This window comes from Hemiscyllium ocellatum, chromosome 39 (genome assembly GCF_020745735.1).
Source record: "Hemiscyllium ocellatum isolate sHemOce1 chromosome 39, sHemOce1.pat.X.cur, whole genome shotgun sequence".
NCBI classification, from domain to species: Eukaryota; Metazoa; Chordata; class Chondrichthyes; order Orectolobiformes; family Hemiscylliidae; genus Hemiscyllium; species Hemiscyllium ocellatum.
In genome coordinates, this window is record NC_083439.1 from 38,316,982 (window position 1) to 38,330,838 (window position 13,857).

At 41.1% G+C, this 13,857-nt stretch overlaps 1 protein-coding gene across 2 annotated transcripts in view; it reads right to left on the reverse strand.

Annotated features, from left to right (window-relative positions):
• The window catches only part of adamts17 (ADAM metallopeptidase with thrombospondin type 1 motif, 17), a 692,427-nt gene that overhangs the window by 79,597 nt on the left and 598,973 nt on the right, over positions 1 to 13,857 (reverse strand). For both annotated transcript variants that reach the window (XM_060853375.1, XM_060853373.1), the window contains one exon: positions 11,091 to 11,295. In XM_060853375.1, the coding sequence (XP_060709358.1) occupies positions 11,091 to 11,295 (205 nt within the window). The remainder of the gene's footprint in view (positions 1 to 11,090; positions 11,296 to 13,857) is intronic.

Sequence of the window (13,857 nt, forward strand, 5' to 3'; positions counted from 1 at the left end):
TTGATTGTAGATTATGCTGTTGAAGGTGAAGTCCCATCTATCCTGGAACAGGCTAAGCAAAGACATGCCAGAGAATTCCTAGAGGCCTTGCACTCCAACCACAACGCCATAAACAAACATATAGATCTGGATACCATCTCTCAAGCCCTCAGAAAACCAACAGGAAATGACATCACCACAAACCCCAGGAACCCCATCCAGGACAAACATATAAATAGAAAGCAGGAGACAACAGTTTCGTTTCACTTGGAGGTCGCCACTGATGATGTTACTTAGCCAGGTAATGAAATGTCTGGGTATCAAACTTACAGCTCAGCGAGCAAACCTACACCCTAAACCTCAACCTGAGCTACCAACCTTCACAAACCTTGCACATTCCAAGTTTGTCCAACCTCTTTTTGGAGGTAATACTCTCCAATCCAGGCAACACCTTGGCAAAACTCTTCTGTACCCTATTTATATCTCTTCTCCCTTTTCCCCACACCCCACAGTCCTGATAAAGGGCTTATGCCTGAAATGTCGAATCTCCTGCTCCTCAGATGTTGCCTGACCTGCTGTGCTTTTCCAGCACCATACTTTTTGACTGTTATCTTATCACCATGGTCAGTTATTTCTGACTAGTGAGATGGACCACTTGACTTAAGTGATTACCAGTGAGATTGTAGAATGTCTGAAAGCACACTGCAGTAGATATACTACTCCAGACCTTGTAATAAATTAAAATTGTCCTCAATTCGTGAGTGAAGCCATTTCATTAATGATTCGGAAATTTGGCACTGTACAGCATTTTCATACTATCCCAAGTCAAACAGAAAGCGTGAGGCTAATTTGAAAATCACCAAAAGGATCACAAAAGAGGTGCAGCAAATCCAGCATAAACTTGTACAAAGCAATCCTTCAGTGGAGAAATATACCTACTGAAGATATAGGAAGTAATCCCCTTGAATAATTAATGTTGTGCCATACACAAACTATTTTTCCGATACCAAAAGTACTGAGACATGAGTAACAAAATCCAAGTGAATTGACAGTAAGTCAGATTTCAGTTTGATAAAACTGCCAAATGATTGCCTGAACTGAGCAGCGGAGAGTCAGTCAGAGTACAAACACTCTCAAGAGTCTGAACATGTAACAACTTTGAACATGTGCAGAGTGATTGTAACCTTGATTGTACATGGTGAAAATGAATGACTAGTTATATGATTGCAACCACAGACATATCCATAAAGAAGTTGTCCATTCTCTGCAGGCAACTGCTCAGCAACATGCGATTTCACTATCTGTGCTGAGTACAAAATCATCATCAGTCCCAGAAGTCAACTGTTCCCTAAAAATGGAATTTTATCAGGAGCACTTACCATGGCAAGAACACAAACTCTTAAACATGAAAAGTGATTGTTTGGAAAAATGCATTAGTATTCAATGATTTATATCCTTCTTCTAAGTGCTTCCAGTTTGTTGCAGCTATTAAACACATTACGTAAAACAAATATAGTCAAAGCACAATTGTAATTTTGCAACATTTGATTTTTCTTTGCAATCTTAATCTTAGGGATTTGACAATTCAGATGAATATGTTCCTTCCTTCGAGATTTGCACACAGACTCCTGGAATTAAAAATAATATGCATCTTTATAATGTGCAAAATGAATAAATCAATCAAAATCTTGAAGTTTGAATTATTCCTCTCACCAGCTAAAACTTTATGGAAATAGGGTTTGTCTTGGCAATCTGAGCTGCCAAATGGGTGAACCGAAAGGAACACGTAGCAAACAAAATGAAAGAATAAAAACTGTGTTTTTGATTGTCTGATCTTTCTCAGTTTTATAGCACAAATTTCACTTCTGGCAATTGCTGTGAAAATCATATTTATTCTCGCTGAAGGGTATGGCAGAACAAATACTGTTGCTGCCCAATTTTGAGCTGGAAATCCAAAATTGAAAGCTATAAAATTTTACTTAAAAGGAGCTATTCTCCCTGAAGTTTAGATAGACAATACTTTTTAATAAACTTCACCATTTTCTCAGGGATGGGGAATTGAAAACTAGAGGGCATAGGTTTAAGGTGAGAGGGGAAAGATTTAAGAAGGTCCTGAGGGGCAATTTTTTTTCATGCAGAGAGTGGCATGTATACAGAATGGGCTGCCAGAGAAAATGGTTAAGGTAGGTTCAACAGCAATATTTAAAAGTCTTTTGGCTAGGTACATGGATGGGAAGGGTTTAGAGGGATATGGACCAAATGCAGGCAATTGGAACTAGCTGAGTGGGCACCATGGTCAGCTTGGGCCAGTTAGGGGCCGAAGTGCCTGTTTCCCTGCTGTATTACTTTATGACTCTATGACGCTATTAGATCTATATAAGTGTAGACCTATATGAAAGCAGAGGAACAGTGGAGAAGATAGTTCAGGTACTGTTTTTACAAGCAGGAGACAGACATGAAAACATGAGAAGTTCAAGCTGCAGAGATGTGTACAAGCTGTAGCCTGACTTACCTGTACTTGAGGGGCACATGTTTAAAGTTTCATTCTTCTTTACTCAGCTAGAGGGACTTTTTGACTCATTGCTATCTCCGGACTCTCCCACTCCCCATAGAAAGGACCAAACTGTTGCTTGGTCCTGATGACAATCTACAAGAATGTTAACCTAAGAGGGGCCATGGATGTGATCCCATAGCAAACAAAAGCAGAAGGTGCTGGAGAAACTCTCACGACCACATGTCTGTCATTGCAATTGGAATATGTTGTCTCCCCAGACTGCCCAAATGGTCTATGCACAGTCATTTGGGGGGTGAGTGGGGTTGGGGGAGGTGGGGGCAAGGTGGAGGAGGGACAGATTATTGTATAAAGTGATTTTTCAGAAAAGGGTTGATGTTACATCAAGCTCTACTAACCTGATAATATCATACAGTCTCAGGTGGGGGGAAAAAGAAGTCGTGGTCAAAATCCTGATGGAGACAGATGTGGTATAACTGCCTCCTGATAATGTACTGCTAGGTAACAATAGATAAAGGTTATATTAGTTAGTTCAACTAAAGAATCAAAAGCCACATGTTGTTACGACAAGTGGCTCTTCTTATTAAGATACATTAGTGGCTCAAACACTACCACTGTTCATCAAATAGGCCCTTTGACCCTGCGTAAAAAGGAAGATCAGTGCTGGGCCTTTCTTCAGGAAAGTCCTGAAGAAGGGCTCATGCCCGAAATGTCAACTCTCCTGCTCCTTGGATGCTGCCTGACCTGCTGCGCTTTTCCAGCAACACATTTTCAGCTCTGATCTCCAGCATCTGCAGTCCTCACTTTCTCTAAGAACTGGGTTTGTAATGATAAAAGGTAAATCAGGAATACTTACTTTTCACAATCAGCATTGCTGCCAAAGCTAACTTATTTAGAGACAAGTGTAGTGCATAAAGTATGGCTACTGTAGTCAAGTTAAGGGATCTAATTTATAATCAGGTGCAAAAGTGGGAATGTTGTTGAGCAAATTTAATGTTACAAAAGGTCAACTTAAAAGATAAAGAAACAGTGTAAACAGTAGAACTGTTGGAAAACTGCGATAAGAATAAGAGATCAATAATTTAAAGTGCAACTTTTGCAAGAAGACTTATTGATGCCACAGCATGAAAACTTTGTTGTGTATTGGCTTATAAATGGCAGGTAACTGTGCATATTGACTGTGATAAAGCATGAAAGGTGTTGGCTGCAAAATGTGGAAAAGCTTTCACTCTGAGTACAAAAAGTCAGAAAAAAAACAGTAAGTAGTACACAAATACAGCTTTGATATTTTAAAGTATTATAGTGCTCACAGGAGGAAGTTTAACAGTTCATCAACTTCACCAACACCTTCCATTCTGACCTCAAGTTCACCTGGACTATCTTGGACACTTCCCTCCCCTTCTTAGACCTCTCCATCTCCACTTCCGGCGACTGACTTAACAGGGACATCTACTTCAAAGTAGACCTTGAATCCCACAGCTAGCTGGACTACATGTCTTCCCACCCACCCCTCCTATAAAAATGCTATCCCTTACTCCCAATTTCTCTACCTCTGTTGTATCTGCTTCCAGGAGGATCAATTCAACTTCAGAACATCCCAGATGACCTCGTACTTCAAGGACTGCAATTTTCCCTCCCACGTGGTCAACAATGCCCTCCATCTCCTCCACTTCCCACACCTCCACCTTTGAACCCCACCCCAACAATATAGCAATAAGGAAGAACACTCCTAGTCCTCATTTTCCACCCCACCAACCTCCAGATGCAATGCATCATCCTCCGCCATTCCCACTACCTACAGTCAGACCCCACCACCAGACATATATTTCCCTCCCTACCGCTATCAGCATTCCACAGAGACCATTCCCTCCACGATGTCCTTGTTAGGTCCATGCACCCGCTCCCCCCCACCCCCACCACTCCCACCAACCCACCGACCATTCCGAGCACCTTCCCTTGCCAGCACAACAGTAAAAAACCTGCGCACACACCTCCCCTCCATCCAAGGCCCCAAAAGATTCTTCCACATCCGGTAGAGATTTTCATGCACATCCAAACACCTCATCTACTGCGATGTGGTCTCTACACTGGGGAGGCAGGCTGCCAACTTGCAGAACATTTCAGAGAACATCTGTGGGACATACGCACTAAGCAACCCCATCGCCCTGTGCCTGATCACTTCAACTCCCACTCTCACTTTGCCAAGGTCATGCAAGTCCTGGGCCTCCTCCACTGCCCAAACCTAGCCATCTGACACCTGGAGAAAGAAGGCCTCGTCTTCCGCCTTGGGACCCTCTAACCACACAAAATCAATGTCGACTTCACCAGTTTCCTCATCTCCCTTCCTCCACCTCATCCTATGATCTAACACCCCCAACTTGGCACCGCTCTCTTGAACTGTGCTACCTGTCCATCTTCTTTCCCACCTATCCACTCCACCCACCACTCTAACCTACATTGTCACCCCCCACCTTCATTCACCTACCGCATTCCTAGCTACCTTCTCCCAAGCCCCACCTCCCTCCCATTTATCTCTCAGCCCCATTGGGCCCCTACCCCCTCACATTCCTGATGAAGAGCTCATACTCAAAATGTTGACTCTTCTGTTCCTCGGATGGTGCCTGACCTGCTGTGCTTTTCCAGCGCCACACCTTTTGACTCTGATCTTCAGCATCTGCAGTCTCACTTTCACCTAAAATAATATAGTATTGCTATAATACAGATTTGAAATCTGTATTAGAAGAAAAGTAATACAATGTTGCTTTACTGAACGCTTTAAAAGCTTGTAAAATGAAGTAAGACAGCATTGCTATACTGCAGAATTTATAATGATAGAATCTCTACAGTGTGGAAACAGGTAATTTGGTCTAACAAATCCACACCAACCCTCTAAAGAGTAACCCACAAAGATCCATTCCCCTACCCTATTACTCGACATTTCCCCTAACTAATGCACTTAGTCTTCACATCCTTGAACACTATGGACAATTTAGTGTGGCCAATTTGCCTAACCTGCACATCTTTGGACCGTGGGAGAAAACTGGAGCACCCGGACAGTCACCTGAGGCTGGAATCAAACCTGGGTCCCTGGCGCTGCGAAGCAGCAGTGCTAACCACTGAGCCATTATGATCAGGTACACCACTGAATTTGCTATGGTATCTAGAATTAGCCTAGAATATGCACCTATAAAGGGCAAGTAAAATGATCAAATTCCAGTGAAATAAGTTCTGAAATTATGCATGGCCCAAAAGGGTTGGCAGATCCTTTAGGTGGTATTACATTTGACAGATGTAAATTGTTGTACAAATCATATTTTATGCAAGGTTTCCAATCTGCATTAATCAATGGTGGATAAGCAATTGAAGATTTTAATTAAACACTCCTGTTATTGTAACAAATAAAAACAAAAATTGCCAGAGAAACTCGGCAAACTGGGCAGGATCTGTGAAGAGAAAACAGTGTTACTGTTGAGTCCAGTGACCCTTCAACCAGCAATTTCTGATTTTGTTTGTTTCAGATCTCCAGTTCCTGGTTTCATTATATTACTGCTACTGTGGCCTACCATCACATTATTGTCAAGTTTCTTACGACCACTTTCAAACGTTAATTTGAATTTCAATTTATTTATAATGTCTGCAAAATCCAGGATGCTCACTCTTGTATTTGTTTCATTCCTAACTAGGTTCATTTCTTGTACTGGCGTGTAAATTCCAAACCCGCTTGGTGGGTTCTGTTCAAGATTACATCCTCAACGATTTTAATAATCTTAAAATAGTGGAAGGAGCAACAATGGCTTCATGCTCTTCCAAGTCAACAGACCTGACCTGATAGTCAAACTACTGAATGCAGTAGCATAAGAATATAATTGGAGCAAATGTACAGCATTCAAGATAAATAATCGACATTTAAAATTTACAAGAACAAACTATGAGCTATTTTCTTTCCCAAAGCAGGGTAGGAACAGAAAGCTGGGAAGATAAGACAAGGTACCCCATATATTGGTGCAAATAAATTCATACATTTGATCTAATCTGTAACTCAACAGGACGATGTAAAGACAGACTTGAGTCCAAATGGAACAGCATGCATAGCTACAGCAAGGAAATGATAGACCAAAAACCAGAGAAGCAAGGTCACTCACTCGTCATCACTAAAGAATTTCACGTCTGACTGTTAGACATATTAGAAGGATGTCTAGAATTGCAAATACTCGAGCTGACGAGCAAAAGGCAGAGGCGATTTTGCAGAATTAGTTTAGCTGGACCTAGAGAAACCTTTTAAGTGACTAATCACAATTATAGCCTCTTTAAATCTTGATTATTTGAGGGAAGGTAACAGTACAAAACTGAAGATAAGAGGCTGTGCAAAAAAAAAACTATTGTCTAATCAACCTGTTCAGATACGTTATTGTACATGTCTGGAACAAGTGAGATTTGAACCCAGGCCTTCTGGCTCAAAATAACCCCACTGCACACCAGAGTCTAAATTAGAGTCAGAGAGATGGACAGCACGGAGACAGACCTTTCGGTCCAACTCGTCTATGCTGACGAGATTTTCTTAAAATTTCAAAAATATACTTTATTCATAAAATTATTTTGATATCTATACAATTGGTGATGCCATGCATTCCAATGTATACATTCCAATTCTTTACATACAGAGATCAGAATTAATCATTCCTATGTACAAATCTGTACATTGACTATTCAGATATTCTGCTGAGACATCGGCGGAGCCTAATTACTGAGTGGGCCCCCTGTTCTTCTTAGGCAGGCAGACATTACACGGTGGTCTTTCCCCACCGCACCTTGGCGGCAGCTGCCCCAGGCTTCAGCCTCTACCACTTCCTCTGGCAGCTTATTCTATACACGCATGAAAAAGTTGCCCCTTAGGTCTCTTTAATATCTTTCCCTCTCACCCTAAACCTATACCCTCTAATTCTGGACTCCCCCACCCCAGGGAAAAGATTTTGTCTATTTACCCTAAAATCATGTCTATGCCCCTCATGATTTTATAAACCTTTATAAGGTCACCCCTCAGTATCCGACGCTCCAAGGAAAACAGTCCCAGCCTGTTCAGCCTTTCCCTATGGCTCAAATCTTCCAACCCTGGCAACATCTTTGTAAATCTTTTCTGAAACCTTTCAAGTTTCACAACATCTTTCAATAGGACGGAGACCAGAACTGCACACAACATTCCAAAGGTGTCCTAACCAATAGAATATAGAACATAGAACATTACAACACAGTACAGGCCCTTCGGCCCTTGATGTTGCACCGACCTGTGGAACCAATCTGAAGCCTATCAATCCTACACTGTATCCTACAATGTCCTGTAGAGCCTGCAACATGACCTTCCAACTCCTATACTCAATGCTCTGACCAATAAAGGAAAGCATATCAAATGCCTTCTTCACTATTCTATCTACTTCTGACTCTACTTTCAAGGAACTATGAACCTGCAGTCCAGCAACACTCCCCAGGACCAGCTCGAAGGTAGAAGACAGAGGGTGTGGTGGATGGTAGCTTTTCAGATTGGATGCTTGTGACCAGTGGTGTGCCACAAGAATCAGTGCTGGGTCCATTGTCATTAAAACATCTGTCTTCAAATTCCATTAAAAAACATCATGGACTGTTTCAATGATTGTTCATGTTCTGGTGTTTCATCTTGTTTTCTTGAGACTATACTGCCCGGATGCTTGGAAATTGCATGCTAGCATTTCTCCAACTTTGCACAAACAGTATGCTTCAGCAAGGCAGTATTGTCACTAAGGAGGAAGTCAGGACTGAAGATGCTGGAGATCAGAGTCAACAGTTTGGAACTGGAAAAACACAGCAAGTTAGGCAGCATCTGAGGAGTAGGAGAATCGATGTTTCGGGCATAAGTTCTTCATATGCAGTCCTCACTTTCTCTGACCTAATCTTGATGAAGGGCTTATGCCTGAAACATAGATTCGCCTGCTCCTCAGATGCTGCTTGAGTATTGTCACTGAGTTTGTTTTCTGAGCTCTAATTTGGCTCAGTTGCACCAAGTAATAATGCTTTTGGGTTTCCTTCACCTTCAATTACAGCAGTACTGAACTATTAGTGACACATGACTTCTGTACTTCTCTAGGCGCTAACTTAAACAATTAATTGCCTTTTTCTTGAGTTCTAACAGCATAGAGCCATCTAACAGCTCTTGAAAGAGTCCCCGGCTATATCGACCAAGTGTAGTTTAGTTCACTTTTCAGCAGTATAGTTTAACAGTTCATTTCTGCTTAGAGCTTGCTTCTGTCTTTGTTTGCCCTCTTCAACTAATTTTGAACCAGGAACTCCTCTACACGATTTCTAAAATTATATATTTATTTCTAAACCTTCTAAAAACCATACAAGTAGCTCTGCTCTTATTCCAACACAAAATTTTATGCAACTAATGTTTTGGAGGGGTCGAATATAGCAAATTCTTGCAACTGCCTGTCTGCTGAATGTTACAATGTGGTGAAGTGCTAGTTCCTGTATTACAAATTGTTACAGCAAAAAGGAATTGATCATAATTGTCATTTCTATTACCTTTCATGGCATTACCCTGATTAAATTAACAAAAATAAAATCACTTAAAAGCAATGTAATTATGACATAAAGGGTTTTACTGACTGGGGGCAGTTTTTAAAACAACATTAACAACTGAAAATAGGTGTTTAATGCACCCAAATCACCGAAGGCCAAATGAATTTCTTGGACAGAGCATTTTAGGGGAGTCTGCTTTAGGAACTTTGTACAATTCTACAAACTTCCAATGACAGGACAGTCAGCAAGTAGAGGACACAAATTTCAGAGAAATTGTAAAAATATCAGGTAGACAATGATGAGAAGAACTTACTGTTTTACATAGTGATTTGTTGCAATGTTGAACACTGTCTGAAAGTGCAGTGGAAACAGATTCAGCTGTAACTTACAAAAATGAAACTGGAAAATAATCACTGACAGGGCTATGGGGAATACAGGTGTACACTAGCTCTTTTAGAAAGCTGAGCCAGGTACAAAGGATTGTACAATGCCCTGTGATGTGTTATTCTCTGAATATATTCTTCCATCATTTCTCTATCTTGGACTTCCAAAGATCCTACTTCGTTACTTAGTCACCTAGTACTGCCATTCCCAAAAAGGGATGGCTATTACTGGACAGTTTTCCTTCATTCAGGCAAACCAGTATCTCACAAAATATCAAAAATGAAAAAGGCAAGAAGTGCTGGAAATCCGAATTATATAGAAGAACAATTGGCATGGGGCTAAGGAATAAGAAAATGTTTAATCAGAATCTAAGGATCTGAGGGATGAGAATCCCAGAATTATCAGGCTGCACAAAACCCTTTGCGTCTATATTGGCTGTCTGAGCATTTTTACTTTGTGTCCAACTCCTAACTTCTCTCCAGAATCCTGCTTATTCTTTCTATACAAATAATTATTGGCTCTCAAATGCCTCAGTTGAATCTGCCTCCATCACACTTTGAGGTAGTGCATTCCAAACCCACTCATTTGTTTTTTTTCTCAGTTCATACTTGCATCCTTTGCAAAACAAAACTGTGCCAGCTGATTCTCCATTCTTTTACGACTGGTGACTAACAAATCTACAACATCGCTTAAAAATAGCAGGTGAGTTTAAAAACATTTTTTGGAATGCCCTTAAATTTGATAACAGTAACAAATTGTAGCTATCAAACTCCTCGAGAAGCTCTCTGGACTTGGCTTTCATAGACCCAAGTTGAACTTCTGCTTACATTGATTGCTGTTGTGAGGGAATCAGCCCTCCAGAACTGTAAACATACTTACAAAATTACAAACTAGGAGGAGTAGGCCATTCGGCCCCTCAAGCCTATTTCAATAAGATCATAACTGAACTGGGGGCAGCATCAGATTTGTTGTGACTATCTACCAATGTCTTCAAAGTCTTCAGGGACTTGGCTTCTACCATTCTTTGAGAACAGTTCTAAAGACATTTCTCCTCTTTCATATTTTAAATGGGACACCCATTACTTTTAAAGTGTGATCCCAGTTCAATTTCTCATACAAGAGAAAACATCCTTACAGCATTTACTCTGTCAGAGTTTCCTCAGGATGTGTTAAATGTCTCATTGAGATTATTTGTCATTCTTCTAAGCTCCAATAAATACAGTGCCTAGCCTGTCCAACCTTTCCTCAATAGATAACCAGCTTATTCCAGGGATTGGTTGAGTGAACCTTTCAAACCTGTTTTTCCTCTTTAATAAGATGATTGAAATTGTACACTATGCACAGTAAAGAGTAAATATGGAAATATCTTTCCTATATGTCAATAATTTTATAGAAATATTGGAAATATGCTAACATGACAAAATTAAATACAGATTTATGCTTGAACTTTGCAATGTCACAAACAGTGTTATAAGAATTGAATGTGAGTTTTCATGTATAATCTCTGAAACTTCGCCAATGAGTGCAGACCGTCTAAGGATTGACAAAGAACTCATTTACTTGCAGACACAATGATGTTATGCAGTGACAAATAAGATTCATCATTAGCATTTCAGAGTGCTAATACGAATTCATCTGTCCAGTCGTGATATTGAGAAGCACGTACCTTAGACCAGTCTGAGGCTTCCCACAGGGTTAGACAATCACGCCCTTCACAGCCCTGTACTGTAGATGGCCTTGGACCTAGACAGTAGAGATTTCTTGTCTTGAAATATGTGCCATTTTGTAGCTGATAGACACAAGTCACATTTCGAAACTGAGTGCCTTTTCCACAGGTGCTGGAGCATGGAGTCCAGTCGCCTCCCACCCACCTGCGGGAAAAGAAACCCACTTTAATATGTTAAAGCATGTCCAAAATTTTCTCATTAAAAAAAGCACAGTGGACCAACTGAGTGCCTTCGGTGCTGAAAATTTATTTTCATTTGAGCTGTTAGAAATACAGAAAGAGCTCACAAACCATGCAAAGTATAAGCATTACAAAACTTGCGGAATAGCAAATTAATTCCAGTATAGATAGGTATGAAGTATGGGACAGGTTAGCTCATTTGCTTTCATGACTACCACATTGTTCAGAATAACACCAATACCACAGGTTTGATTCCCTTCCCCATTGAGGTATCCTCTTTACCTGTCCCAATGAGTGAAAAGCAATGGTAAGTCACTAATGGCAGAGATAAACTGCCGTGAGAAGGTACAGGTTAAAGCACCAGCAGACTCTCAGGCCCAGTACACATAAATATGACAATCAGGAAAAGGTACCTTCTGTTTAGAAGAGGAAAGAGGACTCCTTTGATAAGAAAGGCAATGTGTAATGCAGGTGATAGTTATTTCACCAGTTGTCTGGAAGAGAGGATTTCAGGGTCCCTTTCAATGCCCTCATTATACATGCTTTCCAGTTGTTCAATGAAACATTGTATTATTGATAGATGGGCCCCAGGATCAGTGGCATGCGGCCCTTCAGTGAACAAGCTTAATTGGCCAGAGGTAGACTTCCCCCCTACCCCGCAGTGTGTGCGGTAGGTTGTGGGGCGAGGGCGGGGAGGGGGGGGAAGGTGGTGTCAGTTTAGTAGTCACTCAGGAGTTAGATTAGATTTTTATATGTCTTAAGTTTTCCTAGGCAGGTATTAACTTAACTGGAAATAAATTCTCAAATTTACATGGGCACTTTCAGAGGGTGCCAGACTCTTGGGGAATTGCCCAGTGGAATCTTCAATTACCAGACATGATTTGCTAGGCCTGGGATTCCACAATGCCCTTTGCACAACTCTCACCAACGCTACAGAAGCAATGATCTGGCCATCAGAAAATCCAAGCCATAATGAGAATACATGTAAAGTTAGTCACTTTAGCAGGGAACACCAGAGAGAGTGGCAGAATATTTCTTAAAAGGTGATTGGTTGGGAAGTGCAGGTGGCCCAGGAGGCCTAGGTATGCATGTTAGGAGTCACTAAAAGTTAGCATTCACACACACAGTAAGCAATTAGCAAGTACTGAAAACAATTATAACTAAGTTGATTTTATATTTTGTACTTTAATGTTGTGAAAGGAGAGAAGTGGCTTTAGCTTCATTTTATAGAGATGGTTTGAGAGGTTGGAAGCGCTATACTATGCAGCCTGAAGCCCTGTTTTGGCAATATGAGGTCAGAAGTCACATGACACCAGGTTATAGTCCAACTGGTTTATTTGAAATCACAAGCTTTTAGAATACTGCTCCTTTGTCAGGTGAAGTGATTTAAAAAACAACACACACACAGATACAGAATTTAGGGGCAGAGAGATCAATAAGCAGAGAGATCAAAAGATCTTACAAAATAGTGAGAGTGGAGTATTGACAGGCTGAATAGTAAGTCTCTGCAGGTGATCAAAAGTGTCAGATGGTGTGAGTAAAGTGTTAATAAATGTTTAGCAAGTGAAGGGATGACCTATATTTTGATTAATTGAGACAGAGAGATATTTACAAAAAATTAAAAATATGTTGGCGCTGGAAACAAACCAAACGGCTGGAATGACATGTGGGTATGAGAGTCGCATTCTGAGGGTCTAACCAAAGTAACAAGTAATCCAAAATTGTACAAACTAATTAAGGTAGTGAGATCATAACATCTTATCAAGGTGTTCCTTTACTGTTAAAAGACAACAGTAAGGAAGATTTTACAAATACAGAACAGTATGGTGGGGATACTTGTGGCGTGACAATGAACCCAAGATCACAGGTGAGGATGTCTTCGTGGGGACAGAACTTGTCTATCGATTTCTACTTGGCAATTCTGTGGGTTGTTTTCTATCTGGAAAGTTGCCTTGGAGGACACTTAGCTGAAGATCAGAGGCTAAACGTCCTTGATCGCTGAAGTGTTCTTTGACTGGGAGGGAACATTCCTGTCTGGCAAGTGGGCAACACAGTGGCTCAGTGGTTAGCAGTTCTGCCTCACAGCGCCAGGGACCTGGGTTTGATTCCAACCTCAGGTGACTATCTGTGTGGAGGTTGCATATTCTCCCCATGTCTGCATGGGTTTTCTCCAGATGCCCCGGTTTCCTCTCTCAGTGCAAAGATGTGCATGTTAGGTTAACTGACCTGTGCTGAATTGCCCATAGCGTCCAGGCATATGCAGGCTAGATGGATTAGCCATGGGAAATGCAAGGTTACAGAGATAGGGAGGAGGAAGGGTCAGTATGGGATACCCTTCAGAGGGTCGGTGTGGGTTTGATGGGCCAAATAGCCTGCTTTCGCATTGTAGTAATTTTATGATTATTGCTCAGTATCCATTTGTCCGTGATTGTAGTGTTAGCATGGTCTTGCCAATACACCATGCCCCAGGACATCCTTGCCTGCAGTATATGAGATAGATAACATTGGCCAAGCCAAGGAGTATTTG